Source organism: Dipodomys merriami, unplaced genomic scaffold, assembly GCF_024711535.1.
Source record: "Dipodomys merriami isolate MVZ:Mamm:240054 unplaced genomic scaffold, mDipMer1.0.p SCAF_2, whole genome shotgun sequence".
In the NCBI taxonomy this organism is placed as follows: Eukaryota; Metazoa; Chordata; class Mammalia; order Rodentia; family Heteromyidae; genus Dipodomys; species Dipodomys merriami.
Window position 1 is genome coordinate 121,502,862 of NW_027203381.1, and position 27,211 is coordinate 121,530,072.

The 27,211-nt window shown below is 58.3% G+C and overlaps 1 protein-coding gene across 2 annotated transcripts; it reads left to right on the plus strand.

Annotated features, from left to right (window-relative positions):
* Slx9 (SLX9 ribosome biogenesis factor) lies at positions 1–27,211 on the plus strand. 2 transcript variants are annotated; one of them, XM_070030849.1, is made up of 6 exons: positions 1–177; positions 921–1,029; positions 13,086–13,154; positions 19,909–20,056; positions 24,048–24,113; positions 25,886–27,211. In XM_070030849.1, exons 1-6 carry the CDS (start codon positions 49–51, stop codon positions 26,007–26,009), a joined length of 645 nt encoding a protein of 214 aa, XP_069886950.1. In that variant the 5' UTR covers positions 1–48; the 3' UTR covers positions 26,010–27,211. The 2 variants fall into 2 exon arrangements, with proteins under 2 accessions (XP_069886950.1, XP_069886949.1); XM_070030848.1 differs by having other exon boundaries at positions 4–177; positions 24,045–24,113.

The following is a 27,211-nucleotide window of genomic DNA, read 5'->3' on the forward strand; positions in this document are numbered from 1 at the left end:
GCCGTGGCGCGCGTGCCGCGGGGCCGGCTCGGCGGGGCTCCCGAGGAGATGGGGAAGGTGCGGGGGCTGCGCGCCCGCGTGCACCAGGCCGCCGTGCGGCCCCGCGGGGAGCCCGCGCCGGGCGCCGCGCTGCCGGCCGCGGAGCCGGCCCTCCCGCAGGCCGCGGCCGGGGGGAAGGTGAGGCCGGGCCGGGCCGGGCGGCGGGGTCCCGGGTCGGCTCGCGGGGGTCCCCGCGCCAGGCCCCCCTGCGGGCCTCCGGGAGCGGAGCGGGGCCCAGGCGCGTGGCAGACCCCCCGTGCGTGCCGCAGATCGCACCCGAAGCCCTGCGCTGCCCCCGGTTCCAGCTCCAGCCCCTCCGGCCGAGGCGGGCGAGCCGACGGGACCGAGGGGCTTCGGCCGACCGCAGAGGGCTCTCCGCCCGCACGTCTGGTCCTCGGAGATGGGGGCGAGGGGCAGCCTTCCTGCGCTCGGCACCTCCGCCTCTTCCCAAAGGAGCTGAGCACAAGTGGTGTACTTTGAGGTGGTCAGACAAGAAGCCCGGTTTGGGCGTCTGTGCGGGCCGAGGCCCGGCCCTCCGCCTTGGGCGGGCCTGGCAGGCCTGTGGGTGAGGCCCCCGCATCTGAGTGTCAGCAGTGACGCCACGGTGTAAGCCTTGGTGGAGAGGTGAATGTGGGCAGGGAGCGAGCCCTGGAGCCCAGGGAGGTCTAGATGCCATGGAGCAGCGCAGCAGTCCCAGCCGGCTGGCTCCCCAGCCAGGGGCACGAGGTTGGCAGCCGGGGACAGGCCGCTCCTCCAAGGCCTTCCTGTCAGAGAACCCGAGCGGCCTGAGGCTGGACAAATCCTCCCTGCTGAGCCAGTAGCCTTGTGTGTTGCTTGGGGATCACAGCTGTCCTGATGTCTTTCCTTTGTTGCGGCCTTAGGACTGGGCATTCGTCCACACGGACATCTTTGCCAAGACTCAGATAGACCCCGGGGCCTTGGTGCAGAAGCTGGAGCTGGACCAGAAGAGTGTGGTCTCCCTGAAGAGAGGTAAGTCCCTGGCTAGGACAAATGAGGGGGCCTCTGCATCTTGGTGCAGACTGCAGCCTAGTTCCAGATAGCTCGTGCAGTTAAAAACCTATTGTTTTGGGGCTGGGAATGTGGCTTAGCGGTAGAATGCTGGCCTAGCATGTGGGAAGCCCTGGGTTCGATTCCTCAGTACCACATAAACAGAAAAAGCCAGAAGTGGTTCTGAGGCTCTTATGGTAGAGTGCTAGCCTTAAGCAAAAGAAGCTCAGGGACAGTGCCCAGGCCCTGAATTCAATCCCAGGACTGGAAAAACAAGCCATTTTTATTGGGAAGTTTATTTAAAGATTCACTGAAAAGAAAAAATCATATTGAGAATCTCCATGCGCCCATGACCCACCAGCAACACACACACACTTAATTATTTTGAAGCAAATACCAAACTCCATGGCATTTCACTCATCAATACTTTATTATATATTCCTAAGGACTCTCAACAAAGATACACTCACCCATAGCACAGTAGTCATATCTAAGTAGTTAGGCATTAATTCCCTGGCTGACCTGCTTTCTCTCCGGAGGAGGCTTCTCAATGTCTCCAGTTGATCGTAACTTCTTATCTTCATGTTGGGTCTACTGTGGAAATAGATTGCTTTCCTATTGGTTGCCCTTTCCTCTTGTGGATTTTGCTAATTGCATTCTCTTAGTGTCTTTCATACTTCGTCACATACAGACAACATTCTGACCTAAGCTTCCGTCTTTGAGGTGTGGAGTGGCGTTTGGTGCTGTCTTCGGGCCCACACTGGTTAGGTGGGGTCCTGGGCCTGGGGTTTCTCTCAGCACATTTTAGAGAAGCCCTTTTTAGGTACATTTGGTGGTCTTTTCTGTTTCTGTAGCAGCTCACATCAGAGGCTTGAGTAGCTCCATGTCATTGTCCCTGGTCTGTCCAAATCTTTCTGTATGTTCCTGTGTACAATCTTACCCTGATGTGCATTGTACTTTCTTCCTACTGATTTTAATGAAAAGTCATTAGTTACAATATGACTGTTCCTGCCTTCTTGTAAAATGTATTTACATGAAAGATCTTTTCCCATCCTTTCATTAAGAATCTGTATTTATCTTTGACTGTGAGACAACAAATGGATGGATCTTGTTTTCTGACCCAATCTGCTGCTTTATATTTTTTTGGTTGGGTAATTGAGTCTGTCCATGTTTAAGGTTACTATGGAGTAGGTGTCAGCATTGCTGCCATTTTCTGGCTTTCTTGTAATTTGCTTCTTTCCTTTTCCTGTGTTTATTAAACTAATCTTCTAGTGATTTTTGTCTAATGTTGTATTTTCTTAACTTTAATTGTTTTCTTCAGAATGTGTGCTTCCCTTTAGTATTCTTTGTAATGCTGGTTTAGTGCTCATGAATTCCTTTCGTTTTTGTCATGGAAGGTTTTGGTTTGGCTGGCAATAGTGAATGGCAGCTTTGCTGGGAACACTAATTTGGACTGGCAGCTGTGGACCTTGAATTACACCATTCTAGACTCTCCTTGCATTCTGACCTTTCCATTATAATATAGTTCCTTCTTTGATTTTGCTGTGTTTAGAATTAATTCCTTTTTTTTTTTCCTTTTGGACGGTTGTGTGGCCTGAACTTGAGCCATAGCGCCACTTCCGGTTTCCTGGTGGTTAATTGGAGATAAGAGTTTCACAGACTTTCTTGTCCTGGCTGGCTTTGAACTGTGATTCTCAGATCTCAGCCTCCTGAGTAGCTAGGATTACAGGCATGAGCCACCGGCACCCAGCTAACTTGTTATTTCTTAAGTCCAGAGTTTTTACTATGAGGTGTCTAGAAGTATTTCTTCTTGGATCCTGTCTACTAGGATTTCTGTGTGACTCTGTCAGGTGAGTGAGAGTTCTCTCGAGGTTGGGAAAGTTTTCTGTTATTATTGCTTTTTTTTTTTTTTTTTTTGCCAGTCCTGGGGCTTGAACTCAGGGCCTGTGCACTGTCCCTGAGCTTTCTTGAGCCACAGCGCCACTTCCGGTTTTCTGAGTGGTTTATTGGAGATGAGAATCTCATGGCCTTTCCTGCCTGGGCTGGCTTTGAACCATGATCTTCAGCTCTCAGCCTCCTGAGTAGCTAGGATGACAGGCGTGAGCCACCATGCCTGGCTATCCTCAGCTTTTGATACCCTATTTTCTATTTCATTTGTTTTTTTTGTTCGGTCGTGGGGCTTGAACTCTGGGCCTGGGCGCTGTCCCTGTGCTCTTCAGCTCAAGGTGAGTGCACTACCACTTGAGCCACAGCGCCACTTCTGGTTTTCTAGTGATTTATTGGAGATTAGAGTCTCATGGACTTTCCTGCCTGGGCTGGCTTTGAACCGTGATCCTCAGATCTCAGCCTTCTGTATAGGCTTGAGCCACCGGCGCCCAGCTATTTCACTTATTCTTTCGCTTATGTTTTCAACTGTCATTTGCAATAGGGAAATTGAGCCTTTCATCCTTTCAGGTTCTTTGTTGAAGTTTGTTCTCAGGGTGCTAATTTCTTTTTTCCTTTCTTTTTTTTGGTTGGTGGTGGTGCTTGAACTCTGGGCTTGGGTGCTGTCCCTGCGCTCTTCAGCTCAAGGCGAGCGCTCTACCGCTTGAGTCACAGCGCCACTTCCAGTTTTCTAGTGGTTTATTGGAGATAAGAGTCTCATGGACTTTCCTGCCCGGGCTGGCTTTGAACCAAGATCCTCAGATCTCAGCCTCCTGAATAGCTAGGCTGACAGGCGTGAGCCTGTAATCTTTTGATGAGGTGTGTAGCATTTCTTCTTTCCCTCCGTGTCTTTCTGGACGACCTGTATATTCTTGGTTATTTTCTCCTTGTATACTTCTGTTTTTGGATAGTCCCTTTTATTTCATTGGCTAATTCTTTCATCATTGCCTTACTGGTCTTTTTGTCCTTCATCTCCTCTCTCACTAGGGTCCTTCCCTGCATTGCTGTTGACTTTTGAATTTGGCTTGTCTTGATTGTGGATGAATTTTTTCATCTTCCATTTGGGTTCAGGGATTGTCGGGGGCGTTCAGATTGTGAATTAGGTTCAGTGGTAGTATGGTGTGACTCATGGGATGGATCTCCATCAGACTGTGTTTGCAGCTCCAGCTCAGGGCGGTGCCACTAGTGTAATGGGTCCTGGCCAGTTGTTGGGGCTCTTTGAGCTACTCCACCATCTTCCCGGCCACCTCTTGGCTGTTTCCTTTTAGACGGTTAGAAGACATTACCTGTTTGAGGCACCTGCCACACACGAGGCTTCCAGTGATCCTTCTCTTTCTTGGGGCCCAAGGTGGTGGTAAAGTTGGCTGCAGCAGAGACTAGCTCAGACTTCGGGGTCCAGATACCAAGTTGGGGCTTGTTAGTTTCAGGGCTGCCGCTTAGCATGCCTCAGTTTCTGTGGGGAGAGGCAGCAGCTCAGAGAACACTCCCCTCCTCCTTTGTCTGCAGGCTTCCTCCCAGGGTTGTAGACCTGCAGCTGCGTGTGAACACGTGCAGCTCAGCTCCGTGGGGTCACGCACCTGACTGACCACGCTAACCAGAACCGTGTGGTTGGTGGCAAGCACTGGCTCTAGCAGTAGCAGTGGACCTTAAAATGGTGGATGCCAGCCAGGGACGTGGTGGGTGGCAGCGCTGCCTGGCTTTGGGTTCTTGGGCTCCTGTCCTATCAGGCTGAGATGTTTCTGTCAGGATCCAGGAAAAGCCTGTCTGAAGCCCCGGGCGCCCAGCTGTCGAGGGAGCAGGCCTGGAGCTGGGTCCGGCCGATGGCGGCGTGTGGCAGCTGGGTTGTGCCGCGCTGCATGGGCCTGCAGCTGAGGCCTGCGGATGGTGGCGTGTGCAGGTGGGCAGCATGCTGGGTTGTGCGTGCTGGAGCCCGTGTGTGCTCTGTTGGTTTCCCAGGACCGCTCCAGGGCTGCCTCTGTGGGGCAGGCTGGACAGGTGCCTATGCGCATGTGAGGCAGAGCGTGCTGGCTGAGTCTCCAACAGGCCCAGCCCAGAGGAGGGGCCTCCCTGCCTAGCATGGGCGTCGTTGTGTGGCTTGGCTTCCCTGCTTAGGTTGAGAGGATGGCTGTGACCTCCGTCCCACCCCTCCGCTCGGCTGGACCCACAGCATGGGACTGAGGCTCTGAGGCTACCCTACCCCCTCCCCCCCACACACACCTTTAGAGGCTGTGCCCTGAGCTCCAGCAGCACAGCCAGCCTCCGCAGTGCCCCCGCCCATTGAGAGGGCTCTCTGTGAGCCGCTTGCACTGGTCTGTCCTGGCCTCCTGGTGGGGACTTTCAGCGGAAGTGTCTCATTGGGCACCTGTGAAGGCTCAGCCCCTGGGGGCTGGCTAGCGAGGGTCATTTACAGATGTTCCTGTGCCTTCGTGCAGGTAGCCACACGAAGCAAGCTGCACTGGCTGTGTAGGATGGACACTGGCACAGGTCACTTCCTGGGGAATAGACCCTGGAGGAAATCCTTTCCCTACCTGTGAAGTCTGCATGGGGGAGCCGTGGGGGCGGGCGCTGGCTTACAGAGGTCAGAGTCCTGGCATGATGGCCTACTGTCAGTGGAGCCTGACTGTCAGAGGTCGGCGTGGAGCGCAGGACTGAGGCCCTTCTCACTGACTTTCAGCCAGGCACTTGCTGGCTCTGGCCGCACATCTGCGGGAGGAAATGTAGCATTTGGGGTTTTGAGGGCAGGATGAGCCAGTCCCCTGGAGTGTTGAGTTCATGATGGACAGAAGCCAGTGCCTGACGACCGGGTCTGCAGAACGAGGCTAATTTGGCCCCGAGCCTCGTGACGCCAGGGAGAGCAGGCCTAATGGTGTCTCCCAAGCCCTGTGGCGTTGAGCCAGGACCCTCAGTCCCCCATCCATAGGTGACCCTCGTCACGGGTGCTGAGATTGCCTGCGGGCAGAGAGGTCCGGGCTCACAGGCGCTGTGCTGCTCCCGGGCACCGCCAGGTGGCTTGCATCGGCTGCTTGTGTTCACGTTGCCTCTGGGGCGCTTGAGAAAAGGGACTAAGATGAAGTCAGAAGCGGACTTCATTTGTATGGTTTCCAGCATTTCAGACTCTGGAAGGACATTGCTGTTGTTTGTGAGGGAAAATGAACCGAGATGTGATCCACTTTGGCGTAGTTTTCCCTATTATATCTGCTCCTGAAGTCTGTAGCACATCTCAAGGAGACTGCCACATCTCACCCAGACTGCCATGGCTGAGTTCAAAGGTCTCTGAAAGTCTCCCCTGCCACATCTCTGGGGAACCGCTTTTGGGAGCGATAGTACTCTTTCAGGGCTCAGTTCAAAGGTCACTGGCCCTCGGGCTTCCAAGGTGCCCCAGACCTGCCCAGTGTTGTCACTGCAAGCAGGCGGAAGGAGGCTGAGGGGGCCAGTGAGGAGCCTGCAGCCTGGTTACCCCAAGTGGCCGTGGCCGGGTGAGGCCCCGCTCCGTTGCAGGAGCCTGCATGTTTCACCTGCCGCTCAGCCGGCCCCGAGTCCGCAGCGCCTTGCTCTGGGCTCTCCGTGCTCCCCTGCCCTCGTCACAGCCCCGTCTCCTGGTGACCTGGGCGGGGACTCTGGAGTTCTGGTATGTCTTCCCCCACTCGCTCACCTTGTGCTGGACATAGGGGGCCATTGGGCCTCCCGGAGGGCACTGACGGGGAGAAGAGCCGGCTTCTCCGCCCCTTAGCAGGAGGGGCCTCAGCCCTCATGTCCAGGGTTTCCAAGGGTCCCTGTGGACAGTGAGTTGGGGTCAGCCTCCCCTTACCACACCGCGGTCCTGGCTGACGCCCGGGGCCTGGCTGGTGGCTCCCCCAGGCTGCCACTGCCGAGAGGCAGGTCACGCGGGGCCTGCAGCCACGTCTCCTGGCTGGCTTCAGAGGCAGCAATGGCTGTGGTGCCTGTCCATCTTTGTTAGCTGTGTCTCATCCCTGCCTGAGGCTGAGCCAAAAATAACTCCACATCCTGACCTGGGGCTCAGGAGGCTGCATGCCGCCTGGTTGCCCATCCACGAGGTGGAGGACGCGCCCGCCGTGCCCGCCCTACCCCTGCCTGTGTGCGCCTGGCCTCGGGGGCGTGGGGCCTGAGTCCCGCGGGGGCTTTGCTGGCAGTCTGTAGCCTCTGTTTCTACTGCAGTCCTGGAGAGCGTCAGCTGGGGCGTGCCATCTGCCTCAGGTCCCCACTCCCTGTGCCCCCAGTTCTAGTCAGGGGCTCTTTACCCCTGTGGGGCGTGCTGGCACCACACCTGCAGTGGTGGCACCTCCCGCAGTGCGTGGCTTCCCTTGCCCGAGGGCAGTGTGGGTATGGGTCTGAGGCCGGACAACCCAGGCCTCGGCCAGCCTGCCTTTGTCCCATGGCCCAGAGGGGTTTTGCCAGAAGCCCCCAGACCCTCATGTCTAGTGACTCATACATACTCTGTCCCGTCTTTGCGTAGCAGCTGACCTGGGCGGACTCCTCCTTTGGGGCCCTTGCCCTATGCCTGAGACTGCCTAGAGGACAGCAGCGGAGCTGCGGGGGGCCCGCAGGCTGCAGCGCTCTGGGGCCTGTGTCGTAGCCCCTGGCATACAGCGCACACTTGGCATGGTGCTGGGCAGGGGCGATGCTCCAGGGAACACATTTTAGAATTCTGTTGAGGAACAGCCCTTCACACTGGAAAGCTGCAGACCAGATTAGCACCTGGACTGGAGACTGGCAGTGTGGGCAGAGGGGCAGGGCTGGGAGAGGACAGGATGGAGTGATGGGCTTTTGGAGCTGGAAGATGTACACAGACCGCATTGCTGCTGTGTGCTCAAAGCCATCAGAGGCATGTGGAAACGGGTTTAGAAATGCTGGGCTGGGAGATGCGGCCCCGGAGCCCAGGGGCATGGACAGGCCCCCCCCCCTCCCGCCCCTGGTCCCGCCCGCTGGCTGCGCCTGTCCTGACACTGATGTGAGCGTCTCTGTCCATGCTCACGGTGACCTCCAGGGGGTGTCCATCTCTCGCAGGTCATCACGATGAGGCGCCGTCCACCTGCACTCAGGCTGTGACCAGCAGAGGGCAGCAGAACGACGCTCCTTTCTAGGTCAGCCCAGCTGCAGGCTCTTGGGGGATGGAGGGGCTCAGGGGCTGCTGCTGGAAGCCAGCTCTTCACACAGTAGAGCCCAGGGTGTGAGCAGGTCGTCAAGATGTTCTTCCCTAGTCTCCACTCTGCACCCAAACTTAACCCAGGCAGGAAGCATTAGGTGGACCCCTCTGGGGCACAGGTGTCTGTGTCCTTGTCACTGCGGTGTGGCTGTTCCACAGCGTGGGCCGCATTTCCTCTGTGCCTGCACGTGTCCTCTGCTGTCTCTTAATGGTCATAGGGGAAGTTTTGGTTTAGGACGGCGTTCTTTTGAGAAAACTTTGTGGAGACACCAGAAATTAGCAGGCATGGCCAGTCTAGCCCAGAGGTTCCTGTGTGGTCCTTCCACAGCATTTTCAGTTCTTCTGTGGTATAGCCGATTAGTGTACAGATGGGATCAGTAGCCGGAGGCTGGGTTCTGGCACCTTTCTGGTGGCCTGACACTCCCTGTGGCCACTGCCTTCATCCACCAGGTGCCCAGGAGTTTGTCCTTGTAGAGCTGTGGGTGGAGAGGCTGGCCCCGGGGTACCCCTGTGAAGGTGACCCTCCCCCGTCCTAGAACAGCACGTCTGAGAGCACGGAGGAGTGAGCTTGCGCTGGATTCAAGTTGCAAGTTGGAGTCTTACTCTCCAGCAGTGGAAGGACATGCCACAGGATGGCCTTCCTCCCCTCCGGGGGCTGCCAGGGCCCAGGCAGCCCTGCGGGAACACGGGGCCCGCCGGTGGTGTGGAAGCCCAGCTCATTAGCGCTGCCCTCCCCAGGGATGGCAGCTCAGCCTGCCACCAGTGGCCTTGTGCCTTGGTGAACGTTGAGATCCCTCCCTTGTTTGGACACCCACCCCCATGGGGATAGACAGGCAAGAACGTGTCGTCTGAGAGTGTGTGTTGCTGTTCCTGAGCCTGGCACTCTAGCTCTGGTGCCTAGGATTATTTTGGTCCTCGGCATATTTCTGCTGTTTGTGGAGCCTGGCTGGCAGCGTCTGTCCCGGCCGTCTGGGCTGGGCCGGGCTGGGCTGGGCCGGCCAGAGGCAGCGGCAGGTTTCCAAATAGGAACGTGGAGGTGGGGGCGGGGCTCCTATGGGTTGCCATATGCAGTTGTGCCTCCACCCTGCTGTCCAGCCCTGTCCTGAGCCTGACGGGCTCCGCTTGATCCTGCTGCCTCTCTCGGGACATTCCCACCCGTGTGTGTTCCGATCTCTACGTGGAGGCGCCCGAGCAGAACCTGCCACGATGGGCCGTCCTGGAGTGTTCTGCGTCCTCAGAGCTGACCCTGCTGGGGGAGGCGGGGGTCCCAGGGGGCACCTGGCCACATGGCTGGCTTCATCCCCTGAAGTTCATTGCCGGCCGCTGTGGATGCAGTGATTTCACCCATCCTGCAGCCTGCCCTAGCCACAGGCTGGGTTCGGATGGGGGCGGGCAGGCCTTGAAGGACCTTGTGAGGGCCCACTTAGACCGGGCCCCAAGGTCTGAGCGGCACCTCAGGTTCCCGTCACAGTAGAAAGCGGCAGTCTGCTGCAGAGTGCGGCCCAGCTCGGGGCATGGAAGTGCTCCTCGCCCGCAAGCTGGGGCTGTCTGAGCCTGAGCCGTGGAAGTGCTCCTCGCCCGCAAGCCGGGGCAGTCCGAGCCTGAGCCGGTGGAAGCCATGGGCGTCCATGCCTGTGGCCTGCACTTGCTTTGTGTTCCAGCATCTCACTCCCTCCCCGGGGAGGATGCGGGCTGCTCTGGGCCTGGGCGGCTGCACCACTTAGCTTGTCAGGCCTTGACCGCTCACGGAGGCCTCCCAAGCTGGCTGAGCTCCGGTAAGCTCTTTGGTCTCCTGCTGCCTGCCATGGCGCTGTGTGAGTGGTCTGTCGTAGGTGAGCTTTAGTGCTTCCTTCATGGTCCTGGCCTCCTCAGAGGGAAGCCGGCTCGCGATCTTGGTCTCTTACTGTGCTGCTGAGGAATCCTGGGGGTTCCCGTGGGCTGCGCTCACTTGGGGTGGCCACACAGGTGTTGGGTCTGTCCGGGGGTTTGAGTCAGCCTTCCCTTCTTTGTGTTGGCTCTTGGTTTGCAGGGTGCCTGTCCTGTGGGACTCTTGTGTCTCGGGGTGAACTGCAGGGGAAATGGGGCAGCCCCTCTATGCCGAGAGAGGCTGCTTCTGTGTGGGACTGGCCCCGCCATGGGTGGGTGGGGCGACAGGGGGCCAGTTGGGGCTTGAGGAACTTGGGGAACAGCCAGCGGGTTCATCCCACAAAAAGGCTGGGTGCTGGTGTGAACACGGCGTGAGTCGCGCGGCTCACTCCATCTTGGCCGCGCAGGGAGGAGGGTCTGGGCCTTTTCTGCACCCTGTCCCAGGTCTCTGGACAGCTGGAGGGGAAGCCAGCCAGGCTCCTGTGGGAGGGGAGGGCGGAGGAGAGGAGGGGCTCCCAGCAGCCCCTCAGCTACTGGGACTTGGCCTTGCCAACTCTGGAAAATGCCTGTGGGGCCTAACTACACAGTGTCTCCTGTCACGGGCCGCCGCAGGGTTTGGCATGGCCCTTTAGATGTGCAGCACGGTGTGGGAGGCCTGACAGCTCATCATGAGAGGCGGCTTTCCTCCTCGGCCGCCCAGAGCCGGTCCAGTGCTTGCTCAACATTCAGCGAATCCTAAAGTAAACAGAGATGCAAGCAACTACTTCAGAAGTCAGAGTTTCACTAGGATGGTGAACTGGTAATACAGATACAGCACTGTGTGTATGTACTTACTTTACAGGAAAATGAGGGAGGGTTAGCTTGTGCAAGGCCCAGCTTCCATCCATTCGCAAAGTAGCTCCAACCATACGGGACGCAGGACGGGAGTGGCAGCTAGGGGCGTGGTAGCGCGTGCAGTCCAGACAGACTGAAGATAGAACTGGGCAGGAAAGTGTGGTAGGCGAGTCTGAGAAAATGCATTGCTGGGGCTGGGTGGGTAACACATTTCCAGGCTCTCCTGTGCCCTCCAAGGTAACCGCTTGTCCCTGCCCTCCTCCTGAACCTCTGGTCTCACTGAGCTCCTGGAGTGTGACCCAGTGGGCTTAGGTGACTCCTGTCTCTGTCCCTCCCCCCCTCAGGCAGGTGTGTGTCCCCCCCCTCCCCCCCCGCACAGCTGTGCCTCCGTCCTTGCCTCTGATGTTCTTGGGGAGCACCTTGCCACATCAGCACTTCCGTGGTGGGGCTGCTGAGGTTTTGTCCCGTGACAGAATTACAACATTCAGCAAGCGGCTTGTGAACCGGAGCACACTGGTACCACACCATGGCTGTGGGATCACAAGTCACAGGTGCACCCATCTAAGACACCAGCGATGCTGCCTGGACCAGTGCCAGGCATTGGAGCCGAGAGCCTGCCTGTCACCAGCCCCACGCCGGCCCTGGCCTGTCACGCTGGACAGAGGGTCGTAGTAGCCGGCATATACACTGTTCCTTATGACCAGATTCATCTCCCTCTGAGCTGAATGCTCCCCTTTCTCTCCAAGGTGCGTCCTTTTAAGTTCGTTCGTGTAATTTGTGGTGATAGAAGTTACTGCTTGGGTGTATCTTACGCTTCTGGTTTTCTCTATTGGTTTTTGATGGTACTCGATTCCAGGCGGGCACTCTCCTACTTGATCTATGCCCCCAGCACTGTCTGTTGGTTTCTATTTTGCTTTTAAGACACTCTCATTACTGTTTTGCCTGGGCTGGCCTCAATCTTGTGAATCTCCTGTCTGCCTCCTGAGGAACTGTGGTTATAGAGATGTGTCACCTTGCCTGATTCTTCTCGATTTTGGTTTGGTTTTTCATTTACTAGGATCTCCCACTTAGTTGAGACTGGCTTTGAACTGTGATCCTCCTCTTGTTGAGTGCTGGGATGGCATGCGCCACCAAGCCTGGTGTATACACATGCACGTGTGTACCTGTGTGTACTGCCGTGCGCTCACCGAGGGCCCACACCGGTCTTCGCTGCCGAGGGGGTTCTGTTCTGCTTTTCCCATCGGTGCACCTGAACTCAGAGTGCATCTGTGCTGTCAGCCAGTTGCTCTGCCACACGCCCACTCCAGCAGAGTGCCTTCACCCACTCCTGGTACCCAGCAACCTCCCACAGCACGACGGTCGCACAGGGAGGCCCGCTCCGCCCTCACTGCAGGGCTGTGGGGGGGTGGGCTCTGCTCCACCAGCTCCTCTTTACTCTCTGGACTGAGGGCCACCCCCCGGTCCTGCTGTCCAGCCAAGCTGGGCCGGGAGGTGCCACAGCACAGAGGTGGCCTGGCCATTCCAGGGTGGTGGGGCAGAGGCTGTTCCCAGCCGCCTACGACCTGCGCCTGGCCCCATGCCTCGGGCTTTCTCCAGCTCCGCCCCCTGTGCTGGCCGTGCTAGTGGCCACCTGAGTCTGCGTGAGGTCCCGGGAGAGAGGTCTTCCCTACCAAAGCCCGTCTGCTCTGCAGAGTAGTACTGCCTGGAGATGGCTGCCCTGAATCCAGGCTAGAGCCGGCTGCGGGTAGTGCCGGCCGTGCCAGACCACGGGCAGCGCTCTACCCCTGGTGTTACCGGCGATGGGGGCTGTGTTGCTGCTTTGGCCCGGCTGCTGCCTGTCTCTCTGTACTTGTCCAGGTTGTGTCCTCTTGGTTCTTCAGGCAGGGTCTCTTCAGCTCCGCCGTCCCTTAGGTGTGGGCCTGAGGCCGCCCTGAGGCTGTGAGGTCCCGGTGTCCAGCGGGCCCAGCACACACCGTGGTGGTGACAAGAGTGGAGGCGCAGCTCTGCTCATCCTCCCGACGTGCGCCGGCAGGACTGCGTCCCCAGGGCTCCGCCAAGCCTGCGGCAGCCCCGAGCCTAAATTGGCCGCCACCTTGTTGCCGCGTGCCTGAAGTAGCTGGCACCGTCAGAACTGCCCGGCCTTGCCCACAGGGCCCACAGGGCCCAGCGCAGCCTTGGCTGTGGGCTGTTGTCCTTCAGAGCAGCAGCTCTATCTGGATGCTCACTTCTCACTCGTATGCTCTCTCCTCAGGTTCGGAGGCAAAGGCCATTTTGCCTAAGAAGGAGAAACTGAGGCTGCGGCGTGAACGATGGCTGCAGAGTAAGTTTGTGCCCTCATCTGCAGGGCAGCTGTGCTGCCGGGTTCCCTCCGGGGGCCATCGGTCCTGGCCCTGGTTCACGGGCGCCCTGACAAAGGCCAGGCTTGGTGGCGGCTCTCTGCTGGGGAGGACGCGGTGCCACCGGGTGGCCTGTTTCCCAGCGTGGGTAGCACAGCCCGGCCCACCAGCTGAGCCGCGGCTAGGCCTGCGCTTCCTCCTCCCTTGCAGACCAAAGCAGCTGGGTTTTGGTCCCTTTGGATTAAAAGGGCCGGGTTTTTGCTCCCAAGGTGAGATTCTTTTGTGTATACTGATACTGAGGTTGAACTCAGAGTCTTGCATTCTCTCTTGGCTTTTTATGCTCATGGCCCGCACTCTTCCACATGAGCCACACTTCAGGTCAGTTTTTTTTTTTTGCTAGTTAGTTGGTGATGGGGTCTCAAGGACTTTCCTGCCTGTTATCTTCAAACCATGATCCGTAGATCTCAGCCTCCTAAGTAGCCAGGATTAAAGGTGTGAGCCACGGGTACCCCTGGGAGGGTTTTTAATTACAGAGGGGTGTGCAGGTCTGGAGAGTAGACAGCCCTTCCGGGCCAGCCGTGTGCCTGGCAAGGGTCTGTGGCCCTCCTGCCTGAGGCTGAGCTGCGCCCCAGGCTTGGAGCCGATCAGGTTCTGGCTGAGTGCCTCTCCTTTCACCCCTTTTATTTCGGAACATACGTTATTTTTTATAGTGCTAAGTATTTGCTGATTTTTAAAAAAGATTTTGTGTTTACATTGAACATAATTTTGTTCTTGTTCTTATCTTCTTAGGGTGCTTCTGCTGACTCTGAAATTAGTTTGTAACATTTTCATCTTAATGGTCTCACATGTTGAAATGTAACTTGCATTATATTTTGCCTTGATGACTAAACAAAATATTAATTTGTTTTTGTTTTTATGGTGCTGAGTTTGAACTCAGAGCCTTGGGCTTGCTAAAAGGAGCCACACACCTGGCTCCTTTTGCTTTAATTTGTTTTTGGATAAATCTTGAGTTTATGCCTTGGCTGACCTTGGGCAGTAATCATCTCAAATCTTTCTTTTCTTTTTTTTTTTGGTCGTGGGGCTTGAACTCTGGGCCTAGGCACTGTCCCTCTGCTCTTCAGCTCAAGGCTAGTGATCTACCATTTGAGCCACAGTGCCACTTTCCATTTTCTGGTGGTTCATTGGAGATAAGAGTCTCAAGGACTTTTCTTGCCCAAGCTGGCTTTACACCATGATCCTTAGATCTCAGCCCCCTGAGTAACAAGGATTATAGGTGTGAGCCACTGGTACCTGGCCCATATCTTGCTTTCTGGGAGATTAAAGACATGGGTACCACGTTCAGCACTAAAGGATATGTTTTTTATTTTTTTTTTTGGTCCAGTTGTGGGGCCTGAACTCTGGGCCTGGGCGCTGTCCCTCAGCTCTTCAGCTCAAGGCTAGCGCTCTACCACTTGAGCCACAGCGCCGCTTCTGGCTTTTTTTTTCTTTTTGCTTATGTGGTGCTGAGGAATCGAACCCAGGGCCTTATGCTTGCAAGGCAAGCACTCTACCTCTGAGCCACCTTCCCAGCCCCAAGGATATGTTTTGGAGACAGATCTCAGAGATAATGTGTCTATTTCTTCCATGGTGATTACTTCCTGTTCTCTGTCAGATGTGGGTTTTTTTTTTTTTTTCAATGTTTCCTAAGAAATGGTTACCTCATTTCCTTTTTACCATTCCTAGTGTGGGGTTGTGTGAAGTATTTTCTGTGAGACAGATCTCAGAAGTAAGTGGGTGGTGTCTGGTCAGCCCTGATGTTTCTGAGGTGTAATTCTTTGGGGTGCCTTAATTCCCGCATCCAGTCCTGCCTCCTGTCCCCTGTGAGCATCCGAGTACCCGTCTCCACCTTGGCTAGCCAGCCTTGTGTGCTGCTTTCTCACAATTGTCCTCTCCCCAACCCATTTCTTGCTAGATGAATTAAATTTTACCTTTTCTAGTTCTAGTTCTTTCGATTTTAATGCTCAGTCTTACTCTGTCTTACTTCTGTCTTCCTGGCTCTCTCTTGTGGCTCTCTAGGTTTGTTGTGTTGTCATGTTTTCTTGAGCATTGAGTGCTGTCACCTGCCCTCGATCAGCTTTAGCTGCGTGTGCCGCTAACACTGTTTCCTTACCAGGAAGGGCCCTCTCTCCCCTCCTGTCCGTCCATCACGCTTGTGCATTCCAAAATAGATTTCAGACACCAGCACACTTCCCCCCAAGTAATTTGGCTAGGGGTGAGTTTGTTTATGGGCCCTTGTTTCCTTTTCCTTTTGGAGGTTGTTTGTGTCCAGTGAGTAGTGGTTTCTGACGGTGTCAGAGCTGCCCGAGCCGCTCGGCGGTGGTGACCGTCAGTCACGGTAGAGCCCCTCCCCGCGGGTGCACAGCGCTGCCTGCCAGGCTCACACCAGGCATCAACCCGTCTCCTCTGATGCACACTGGCCGCACCTGTTTAGGCTCTCGCGAACTAGGCTGTGTGAACACTTCTCTCTCTGTGGCCATGTTTTCTTTCCTCTTTGTGTAAGTACTTAGGAATGGAATGCTGGTCATAGGGAAGGCGTGTGTTTAGTTTTATAAGCAGCTGCCAGACATTGCTAAAGCGGTTGTGCATTTGTGCCCCCGCGAGGTGTGTGTGAGTTCTTGCGGACGGTTGCTGGCTGCAGTCCTGTCGCGGGGGGCCCAGGGCTGGTACCTCGAGGGCACTGCGGGTGGTGCCACGTGCTTCCTGTCCCCTTGGCTGCCTCTTCAGTGGAGGTCACTTGCTAAGGCTTTTTGCCTCTTTTCCCCTCGTTTCAGAGAATCCCAGGCCTGTGCTGTGCAGGTATTCCCTGCACACCGTGACTTTTTTTTTTTTAAGTCACAGGAGTTTAATTTTGAGAAGTCTGTTTCTTAAATGGTGATGGTGTATGCACTGTTTAAGGAAGCCTTGCCTACTCCTAAATCATGGAGGAAGTCCCTTATTTCCTTCTGCACATGTAGTTCTGCTTTTATCTTTGGTCTGTGGCCAGTCCTGACTGTCGGCCTCCGTACTGATGCAGGTCCTCTGTAGTGTGGCACACCTTTGTTCTGGCTCTGTTTGTGCTTCATCCGGTATTGTGCTGCTGATGGTACAGGTCTGCTTCTTGCCTTTTCTGTCCCATTGACCAGTGCCTTTTTTTTTTCTTCTTCTTCTTTGTCAGTCATGGGGCCCAAACGCTGGGCCTGGGCGCTGTCCCTCAGCTCTTCAGCCCAAGGCTAGCACTCTACCACTTGAGCCACAGCGCCACTTCTGGCTTTTTCTGCTTATGTGGTGCTGAGGAATCGAACCCAGGGCCTCATGCATGCGAAGCAAGCGCTCTACCACCTTCCCAGCCCTATATATCACTGTTGTTGTTATTCTAGAATTGGGGCTAGAACTCAGGGCCTGGGCACTGTCCCTTAGCTCTCACTAGTGTTCAACAGCTCCATTTCTGGCTTTGGTGGTGAATTGGAGATGAGAGTCTCCAGACTTTCCTGCTTAGGATAGCTTTGAGCTAGATTCTCTGCTCTCAGCCTGCTGTATAATATGACAGGTGTAAGTCTTTGACACCCAGCTTTATTTTAGTTGGGTTTTTTCATTTCAGCGTTAGTGTTGTTTTGAGCCTGGAAGGGTTTCTTCTGGACAAACCTGTAGGTGTTTTGGTCTACATGTTTTCCAGCTCTCTTGTATATTCAGAACAGCTGATCTGTAAATAGTACTTGTGCATCTTGTGATATTGCTGTTAGATCTTACGTAGATCTGATTGTTTCTTTGACTCCTAGGATCTCAGTGTTCCTGTGTTCTCTGGGCCTGTCCACTACCTCCTCAGTGCCCAGCTCCATCTGGGCACAGTTCTTCTGCCCCTGGGTATGTGTGCCCAAGATGCTGGTCCTTGAAATTCACACAGACTCACTGGCTTCCCTACCCAGTGTTTCTCCAGAATTGAGGATGGCATGTAGTGCCCCTGCTGCTGCCTAGTCCCTCCATTGGCATGGCCAAACGTGGACGCTGCCGGTGTGCTGTAGCACCCAGAGGTTGTATTTCAGTTAGCATTCTCTTTTCCCTGATTCCGAAAGGGCTGTGCTGTCTGGGTCTGGGCACTGCTTCAAACGTAATTAATCTTCAGGTGTTGGGGGGGTGGGGCAGCCACAGGTCTGCTGCCGCTTTCCTCTAACTCCTCTGCTGTCTTATTTTGGTTCTTCACAATTTTCTTTGTGATTCATTGGTTTGGCTGAGAGCTCTGTTAATTTTTAGTCAGTCCTGGGGCTTGAACTCAGGGCCTGGGTGCTGTCCCTGAGCTCTTTTGCTCAAGGCTAGCACTCTTCCACCTGAGCCACAGCGCTACTTCCAGTTTTCTGGTGTTTAAGTGGAGATAAGATCCTCACGGCCTTTCCTGCCCAGTCTGATTATGAACTGTGACCCTTAGCTCCCCGCCTCCCGAGAACCTGGGATCAGAGGTGTGAGCCCGCCTGCAGCTGCTGGCAGGCCAGGGAACGTTCTGCCTTTTCTGGTTGGCGGTGGCATTGGGATTTCAGCTCCAAGCCTGATACTGCTGGGTAGGCTCTGTCTCTCGACCTGTCCCCAGCTCTTTCTTGCTTTTTCCTTAGTCTAGCCTGGGACTGTGGTCCTTCCGTGTATGTCCCCCACTTAACTGGGATTACAGGCTTGAATAAATATTCTGGCTTGTTGGTTGGGATGGGGTCCTGTGGACTTTGTGCTGGGGCAGTCCCTGGGATCCTTCCTGTCTCCTGTAGCTGTGATGGCAGCATGCGCCATGGCGTCGGCTTGATGAGATGGCCGGGCTAGCCTGTGATCTCTGTTCTGCCATTTCTTCCTCTCACCTGGCATTACACCTGGCTGTTTAGACTTTTTCTGTCGGTACCAGGACTTGAACTCAGGACTTGGGTACTATCCTTTAGTTTTTCTCCCAAGGTTGGTACTACCACAGCTCCACTTCTGTTTTTTTACTGGCTAATTGAAGAGTCTCATGGACTTTACTGCTGATCCTCAGATCTCAGACTCCTGAGTAGCTAGGATTACAGGTATGAACCACCAGTGCCCAGCTTGATTTTAGCCATTATTTTTGGTCTTGGGTCTTGAACTCTGGGCCTGGGCGCTGTCCCTCAGCTCTTCAGCTCAAGGCGAGTGCCCTACCACTTGAGCCACAGCACCACTTCTGGTTTTCTGGTAGTTCATTGGAGATAAGAGTCATATGGACTTACCTGCCCGGGCTGGCTTTGAACCCCGATCCTCAGATCTCAACCTCCTGAATAGCTAGGATTACAGGCGTGAGCCACCAATGCCTGGCGTTTTTAGCCATTCTTATGCATTGATTTTAAAAAATGATGTGTGTGTATGCACGTGTGTGCGTGCGTGCTTGTGATTGATTGATTTAGAATTAGTCTCAGGTTTGGTTTAGAATTCTGTTGCAATACGGGATCCACTGGGAATGGGTAAACCCCTGCTTCCTCTGGGGCCACTCAGACGTGGTGGTGGGTCACCCACCCACCCCGACCCAGGCCTGTTTCTTCTCTGAGTTTCTCAGCACTGAGTGGCCAGGTGGAGCGTCCTGAGGTTGGGCTTGAGTTCATAACCAGGGGCTGAGAATTGCTAGGAAATGGGATGTGTACTTGAAGGGCTGTAACTTGTGTCACAGCGGGATTATCACACCTGTGTCACGTCGGGGGGACAGGCTTCCTTCCCCCTGCCCCTCCTGTGTCCTGCCTCTTGCCTGTGAGGGAAGCTGGCCTCGGGCCTCCAGCCCACCCTCGAGCACTCTTGCTCTTTGGGGAGATGAAGAAGTGCCAGTCAATTGTCACGGTCCAGGCAGGGCCGACCCGGGTGGGTGGAAGAGAGCTCTCTGTTCTCGGGGGCCTCCCCAGGGTGGGCAGACGTGGCTCTGAGGCCTCCCTGGTGGCCTGGCTTGAGAGGTTGGTTATAGCCACCTGGGAGGCCCGGTGGTGCCTGGGAGGGCGCTGGGCTCAGCAGCGCCCTCCTGTGGCGGTGTTGGCTCTGCGCAGGGCTGCTCACGGGAGACCCAGGGCTTTGCCCTGCTCTGAGGACCTGGAAGAGCAAGGTGCTGTTCGCTCACCATGAGCCTCACACGGGTAGAAAGCGTGTTTGACACTGAATTCCCAGTCCGAGTCAGTACTTTCTTGGGTGGAAATGGACCCAGGGCTGTAGCCATGCCCTGCAGTAACCTTCTCCATTATGGAAGCCGTGGCTTCCCCCTCTGAAAGCCCAGCCCCCGCCCCTGCGCTGTGTGACCCTCCACCCACTCTGCCTGGTGGCCGTCTACCCTCCCACTTCAGTAGTCCCGTGGAGGTGCCCTGTGGTCTGATTGGTGGGGACCGAGACTGGTGTCCAGTGCGTGACACGCCGTGTGAGCCCAGGACCCCCTTGAGCTGCCGAGCCGGCCCCCGGAGCCGGAAGCTTCCTGGGAGCCGCAGCTCCATCGCAGTGTCAGCCTGTAATTAAAGCGTGCCTCTGTGATTAAGGACAGAAAAGAACTGGAGCCAGCCGCCCACCCCCAGGTCTCCCGGGGCGGAGTGCAGGTGACAGCGAGCTGAGCACCGCCTGCTGTGCAGGGGGGGAGGGGGGCGGCCGGGCCTGTGGCACCAGGGCCACGCCTCCTCCATCAGCTGTCGCTGCTGGCCTGCGGCCTCAGGGTCATGCATCTGGGACTTGGCATTTGCTTCTGTCTCTGACCTGTCTCATCTGCCTTAGAAATTGAAGCCATAAAGTTGGCTGAGAAGAAGCTGAGAGAAGAGCGGAAACGCAGGGCCACGGTGGTCGTGGGGGACCTGCACCCCCTGAGGGACGCCCTGCCTGAGCTGCAGGAACTGGAGGCCGGTGGCCGGCGACAAACCGGAAGGTGAGTGTCGGGCGCAGTCCAGCTCTCCCAGAGTCGCGGTCCTCAGACCTGGGTCTGGAAGGACGGGGGGAGCAGGGGCCTGCGGGAGTCCGCAGCCAGAGCGGTGGCCCGTGTGCCACGGGAGCCCTGCCGGCAGGAGCGTGTGCTGGCCGGGGAAGTTCCCCTTCTCCCTCTTCCATTGGCTTTGCCTTGGACTGGCCCCACTGCCGTGCCTTCGCCGGGCTTTGATCCTGGCCCCAGGGCCTTTGCCGGGCCTGCACCTGTTCTTTCAGCCCCTTGTGGGTGGCTGCTGCCTCCCCCCCGGCTCCCGGCAGAGCTGAGTCCCGCGGGGCCGTGTCGGGACTCAGTGGAGCCCGCTGTTGTGGGGTTGCTCGTGGGTCTGGGCCGGCCCGTGCTGAAGCATCCGGCCTGTGTTCTGTCACCGCTGCTGGACCTGCCCCGTGTATTCCTGTCATTTCTAATTTTAAATTGGTTCTCCCACTGCCTGTCCAACTGAGAAGAAAGCGGGGGCCGAGGCCGAGCCCCCCGCCCTCATGGGCTGGCACTGCAGAGCCGATGGCCGCCGCTGGTCAGACCTCGGCAGGCAGAGCCAGCGCGCACATTCCGCGCCTGGTTCTTGGACAAAAATGTGACCCGGTCAAGGGTCCTTTCCCTCCTTTCAGTTTCTCATCTGAAAAATGTGCTCAGGGCGCCCAGGAGGGAGGGAGCTGCACAAACACAGAGGAATGTGCCGGCCTCCAGGCGGCCCAGGCTGCGCTGGGGTTTTGGTTCCTGGGTGGAAAGGCTCCACCGACCCCCAAGGCCTCAGTGTCCCCAAAGCCTCAGGACGCCCGAGTCACAGTGTGGTCTCTCTGGACAGCTGGCTGGTACACGTCACGAGAGAGCAGGTTTAGATTTACCGGAAAGTGGCAGAAATGTGGTACATTAGTGTAGTACGTCTGCACCGTTAGGGGACAGTGCCCACCCGTAAGTAATCACAGATTGAAAGCCATAACTAATGAAAGCCCACACTTCACATTTCTTCAGTTTCTTAGTGTCCTCCCGACCTAGGACCCCCCTCAGAACCCCTGGACTCCAGGCCTCACCCAGCTCCTCTCTGAGCTCCTCCCCAGACCTCACCCAGCTCCTCTCTGAGCTCCTCCCAGGCATGTAACGCTGCTCCCGTCTCCCCAAGCCCTCTACCTAGAGTTGCTTACACTCTCCTCCGTGTTCTGTTTCAGTTGTGTTTAACTTTGTTTTGGAAGTATTGGGTTTGAACTGTGAGCCTCACGCTTGCTAGCCAGGTGCTGTAACACTCAAGACACACCTACAGGCCGTTCTGTCTTGGATAAGGTCTTACGTGTATGCTCAGAACATTCTGGATCCCGTATGCTCGCCTTGTGGCTGAGGTGGCAGGTATGGACCACAGGATCCAGCTTTTATCAATTGAGATAGGGTCTTGGAAGCCTTTTGCTCAGGCTGGCTTTGAGCCACCACATCTCAGTACTTTTCTGAATCTAGCTGCTTATTTTTTTTTTTTTGACAATACTAGGATTTGAACTCAAGACCCACTGGTGGCTAGACACACGCACTGTTGCCTTACCCACGTGTTCAGTCCGTTTTACTGTTTTATTCTCCAGATAGGGTCTCATGCTTTTGCCCGGCCAGTTTTGGACTGCGGCCCTCCTGTACTGCGTAGGTACATGCTGCAGGCATCATGGGTACACACAGCTTGCTTTGAGATAGTATTTTGGGGACTTTCCCAGGATTCCGTTCACCAGCCACCGGGCCCTGCCCGAGTCCTGCACCTGTGCAGCCGCCCTCCACAGACTCGGGCTCAGGATGTCCTTTGGGGGATGCAGAGCTTGCAGGGGTAATGTCACAGGGACCGGGCTCCATTTTCACGACACTGTACCAGGCACACACATGCCGCTGGCCAGCTTGCACTCTGGAGGCTGCCCTACGCCGAGTGGAGACATGGTCACCGCTCTCTGGAACGTCCCTGGCCTCCATGCTATCTGGAAGGAAGGGGCCCTGCAGGCCCACCCCGAGGGGAGGGAGCCAGGCCGCCCTTCCTCAGACCCACCCACCCACCCACCGCACTGCAGAGGTGCTGCGGGATCCCGCTGGAGCGGGAGCTCTGTTTATTTACAGTGCTTCATTTAAGCCTCGGGAGTCGTGCCGTTTATTTAAAGATGCTTTGGGCTGTCATCCAGCATTACTTTATTTTGCTGGTGAAGCTGTCCCGCCTGGGCCGCTGGCAGCTGCTTGCGTTGCTCCTGGGTGGCTCTGAAGAGCGGCCTCCTCTCACTTTGCAGGCGGCAGGTGCTCTGGGCTCACCTTGGGAAGCTCCGGGCCAGTCCTGGAAGCGGCCATTTCTCAGGGGAGCCCTGGGTTGCCCAGACAGCAGTGTCCGGAGCTGGGCACTGGTCCCCCCGGGGCTGCCAGTGTCACGCAGCGCTCGGGCCGCATGGCATCACTGCGGGTGTGGCCCTTGGCCACTCTGAGCGCCTCCTAACAGCTCTCTTGAAGGACTTGTCTGCTGTTTGTACGCACAGGGCAGGGTTAAAACCTGGGAGGAAGGGGACACGGGCCGTGCGCAGGGTCTGGGCAGAGCTGCCCACGCTGAGGGCCGCAGCCGGGGGCTCTGCCCTCGCCTCTACATCCATGCTGCCCATCCCCAGGCCGGGCTCCCCGCGGACGAAGCCCAGGCGTGTCCCGACTGGGGCTGCCCTTCCCCGCGGCCTGCACGCTTCTCAGGGCAGGAGGGCCGCCAGAGGGGGCCTGAGACTCTGCTTACCTGGTTTTGGGGTTTTTAGCGTCCTTATTCACCTGGAAGGTTCCTTGTCAGCTTCACACACGTTTACAATGTATTTCTTCACCGGTGTCTCCGGCTCCAGTGCTGTGGCGTGCACCGCCTGCGGTCCAGCCCACCACTCAGCTTGCCTTCGCCAGGCCCGAGGCACTGCCACCCATGCTGTCCCCGACACCGTCCCTGGGCTCCATCCTGTGGTGTCAGTGGGAGGTTTGGTTCTGTGGGAAGTGGACGGCCCCCTGCCCAGTGGGCTGTGACTGCTTCCGGTGGATGGGATGTGAAGCCCCCACCCGGCCCACGCTAGGCCTTCAGCACGCGACACCCCGCCCAGAGGCCTCCACCCAGAGAGCGACCCTGGGCGGCAGCCCGTGTGGCCCGGGGGTCGCTTGGTGGTGGTCTCTGGGTTTCTGAAGGCAGTGGGCATGGGCCAGGCAGGCTGGGGGGGGCGGCTTTCCCAGGCCACCAGGCCCCCCGTGGGCAGCAAGCCATCGTAGCGCTGTCTGAGAAGACACGTGTGTCACTCCCAGCGCAGGGCCCGGGGAAGGGATGAGGCCTCTTGGGAGCTTCAGCAGAGGTGTTGGCCCCGGGTTTGGTGGGGCCGTGGAAGGCTCTCCCGTGGGGCCAGCTGCTCTCCAGGAGGGGAGCCGGAGAGCTAACTCTTCCCTCTGTGCCCCCGGGCCGGGCGGGCGGCCGACTTTCCACCCCTGGCTGCAGTCCCCTGACAAGTTGTGGGAGCGGTCTGGCACAGCCCAGAGACTGCTGCCTGGCACTCGGTGCCCAGCCAGGCGGTGTGGAAGCCCCAGGGAGTCATGGAGACATGCACCCGGTCTGGCGGTCAGGCGGTGCCCCGCCTGGCAGGTCCCTCCGTGTGACCTGGGGGCTCTGGGATCTCCGGGTCACACAACAGAGCAGGTGCTGTCCGTACGGAAGCAAGGACGGGAGGTGCCCCTGGTGGCCGCCGGGTCCGGAGCCGCTGTCCCCTCCAGCGGGGGAGGGGCTGCGAGGCGCCCCCTTCCTGAGGCTCCTCATCCTCTCTCCAGACACCGTGTGGTGCAGATGCCCAGCTCAGCCTCCACAGCCAGGGCGCCACACAGAGTTCCTGACTAGTGCTGGGGTCCCCGTGGGAGAGCCACGCCCGCTGTTGGGTTTTGGGGTGAAGTGGGGTGTCCAGCTGACTTGGCCTCTCGTCCTCAGCAGGGAGACCCGCAAGCCTAGGCCAGCAGAGCTCAGCCGCATGAGTGCAGCCCAGAGACAGAGACTCCTGTGAGTGTACCCTGACCCCAGTGTTCTGTCTGCTGCCCCAGCCTCCCCGCGCTCCCTGCCTCTGGTGCCCCAGCCTCCCCGGGCTCCCCTGCCTCCCTACCTCCAGTGCCCCAGCCTCCCCGCGCTCCCTGCCTCCCTGCCTCCAGTGCCCCAGCCTCCCTGCCTCCCTGCCTCCGGTGCCCCAGCCTCCCTGCCTCCCTGCCTCCGGTGCCCCAGCCTCCCTGCCTCCCTGCCTCCGGTGCCCCTGCCTCCCTGCCTCCCTGCCTCCGGTGCCCCAGCCTCCCTGCCTCCCTGCCTCCGGTGCCCCTGCCTCCCTGCCTCCCGTGCCCCAGCCTCCCTGCCTCCCTGCCTCCCCGCGCTCCCTGCCTCCCTGTCTCCCGTGCCCCAGCCTCCCCGCGCTCCCTGCCTCCGGTGCCCCAGCCTCCCTGCCTCCCTGCCTCCCGTGCCCCAGCCTCCCTGCCTCCTGCCTCCTGCCTCCGGTGCCCCAGCCTCCCTGCGCTCCCTGCCTCCGGTGCCCCAGCCTCCCTGCCTCCCTGCCTCCCTGCCTCTGGCGCCCCAGCCTCCCTGCCTCCCTGCCTCTGGTGCCCCAGCCTCCCTGCCTCCGGTGCCCCAGCCTCCCTGCCTCCGGTGCCCCAGCCTCCCTGCCTCCCTGCCTCCCTGCCTCTGGTGCCCCAGCCTCCCTGCCTCCCTGCCTCCGGTGCCCCAGCCTCCCTGCCTCCGGTGCCCCAGCCTCCCTGCCTCCCTGCCTCCCTGCCTCTGGTGCCCCAGCCTCCCTGCCTCCGGTGCCCCAGCCTCCTGCATCCCTGCCTCCCGTGCCCCAGCCTCCCTGCCTCCCGTGCCCCAGCCTCCCTGCCTCCGGTGCCCCAGCCTCCCTGCCTCCCTGCCTCTGGTGCCCCAGCCTCCCTGCCTCCGGTGCCCCAGCCTCCTGCATCCCTGCCTCCCGTGCCCCAGCCTCCCTGCCTCCCGTGCCCCAGCCTCCCTGCCTCCCCGGGCTCCCCGCGCTCCCTGCCTCCCGTGCCCCAGCCTCCCACCTCCTGCAGGGATGCCAGGGCTTCCTGAGGCTCTGTACCGAAGCCCTGGTCTTACATTTGGGCTCTAGAGGTGGTCGCTCTTCAGTCCTCTTTCAAGACAGGAGTTAGAGCTGCTGTTCTTCAGGAGGCCAGTGCTCCCCAGGACTGTGGCTGGGACAGGGCTTCCTCTCACTGGCCACACCCCGGAGGAGGTGGCCAGCAGGCCTGAGAGCCGTGTGCTGCGGAGTGAGACCCCAGCCTGCCTCATAGCAGCTGAGGAGCAGTGTGGTCAGGACTTCCCGAGTCAGGCGGGGTCAAGGCTCACCCCAGGGCCTTTGCAGCCGGTCCTGGTGCAGCCAGCCGGGGTTTCCCGCCCGCCTGGGTCACCTTGCCCCCAGCATCTGTTGTCTGCAGGGCCTTTCTGGGTCCCTTGAGCCCGAGGGCAGGCACTGGCTGGAGCCCGGAGCGCTGTGCCTCCTGTCAGCCTGGCTCTCCTGCGCACACTCTCCTGTCTGTCTGTTTGGCCTTACTGGGGGGAAAGTGCCCGTTACGTAAGGCCGAGTGCCCGCGGCACGCGTGGCCACCGGCCCCTGTCCTCAGCCAGGCAGCGGCCCTTGTCAGCCTCCTCTGCGGCCCGAGTCCCGTGGTGGCACCAGACCATGTTGTCACCTCCGGTGTAAGGTACCTGGGCATGGGGTCGCTGACCGCCGGCCTCAGTGCCGGGTCCTCCCCATCTGCTGATCTCTGGCCTCCCTCTTTCAGCGAAGAAGAAAGGATCCGGTTTCAGGAGCTTCTGGCCAGCCCGGCCTATAGAGCCAGCCCCCTGCTGGCCATCGGGCAGCAGCTAGCTCAGCAGATGCGTCTGGAAGGTGGTAGCCGTTTCTGACCAGGTGATGTTACGCCATGAGCCCCCAGGGACCCTGAGAGGAGCCATATCCTCTGGATTGTTCTCTGAGCCTGGTGGACACCCCCTGTCCAGCACAGGGCCTCTTGGTAGTAAAGTGCCTTATGGACCCGTCCCCTGTGACTCCAGGACCTTCCCACGGTTTGCTTCTGCTTCAGAGCCACCTTGCCTTCTCCTTGAGCTCACCCTGGGGTGGGGCTCATCCCCTAGGCTAGACACCAAGGTGGCGAGAGCAGGTGGTGGTTGACCTGGGAGATTGGGGAGTGCACCCGCAAAACCGGTGCCCGCCAAGCCCCACCGGCCTGCGCAGCGGCAGCGCCCTCCGGCGTGTTGGGAAGGGAGTCCTGCGTGCCGCCCTGCCTGCAGGAAGTGCTCCCGGGCTGGGCCGCGGTGTGACCCGTCCTCACCCGGGTCCCCGTGTGGCCCTTGCTCCTTCCCCTCCTGGTCCCCTCTCCACCCAGCCCCCCTCGAACCTCTGTCCTGGCTGCCCTTGGCCAGCCACCACCCCTGGAGGGCTTCCCTGCACTGAGATACAGAGCAGGCCTGGCCTAGAGCCGCTCGGCTCATCTAGGTATTAGCAGACACGGGTTTGGAGATGGGAGATTGGCCATTAGGCTCCATCATCAGGGTGTGGGGGGTGAGGGGCAGCGCCCCAGCCCCCGGGCTCACTCTGGGGTCCTGTCCTCACAGCCCCCCATCCAGGGGGTTTGCAGGGGTCAGAGAAGGGGGCAGCTGTGGGTGGGATGAGGGCAGTCCAGGGCCTCCCACAAGGACCTTGGGAGGGCAGTGTGACCCCCTTCCTGGGCACTGGGTCAGCCGCCCAACTCCATGTCCAGCGTGTGTGGATTCACCCTCACAGAGGAGACACGGCCCAGACACGAGCAGACTCGATCTCTACACACTGCCCCTTGTGGGTAGAGCAGCCGTCCTCTGGAGTTCCTGACAAACCCACGTGTAAGTGGGACAAAGCCTGTCCGGAAGCCGGAGGCAGGTGGCAGTGACCGCTCCATCCTCACCTGCAGAGCCCAGGACCGCTTGGGGTGTGCTGGCTGTGTGCCCAGGCCAGCGGGGGAGGCGAGCGAACTGTGGTAGCAGATCCAAGTGGACCACTGTGTGGGTTTTGTGTATTTTCTGGTCTTTATAGGACGACATGAATGACTTGGCAATAAACAAGTGGGAAAGTG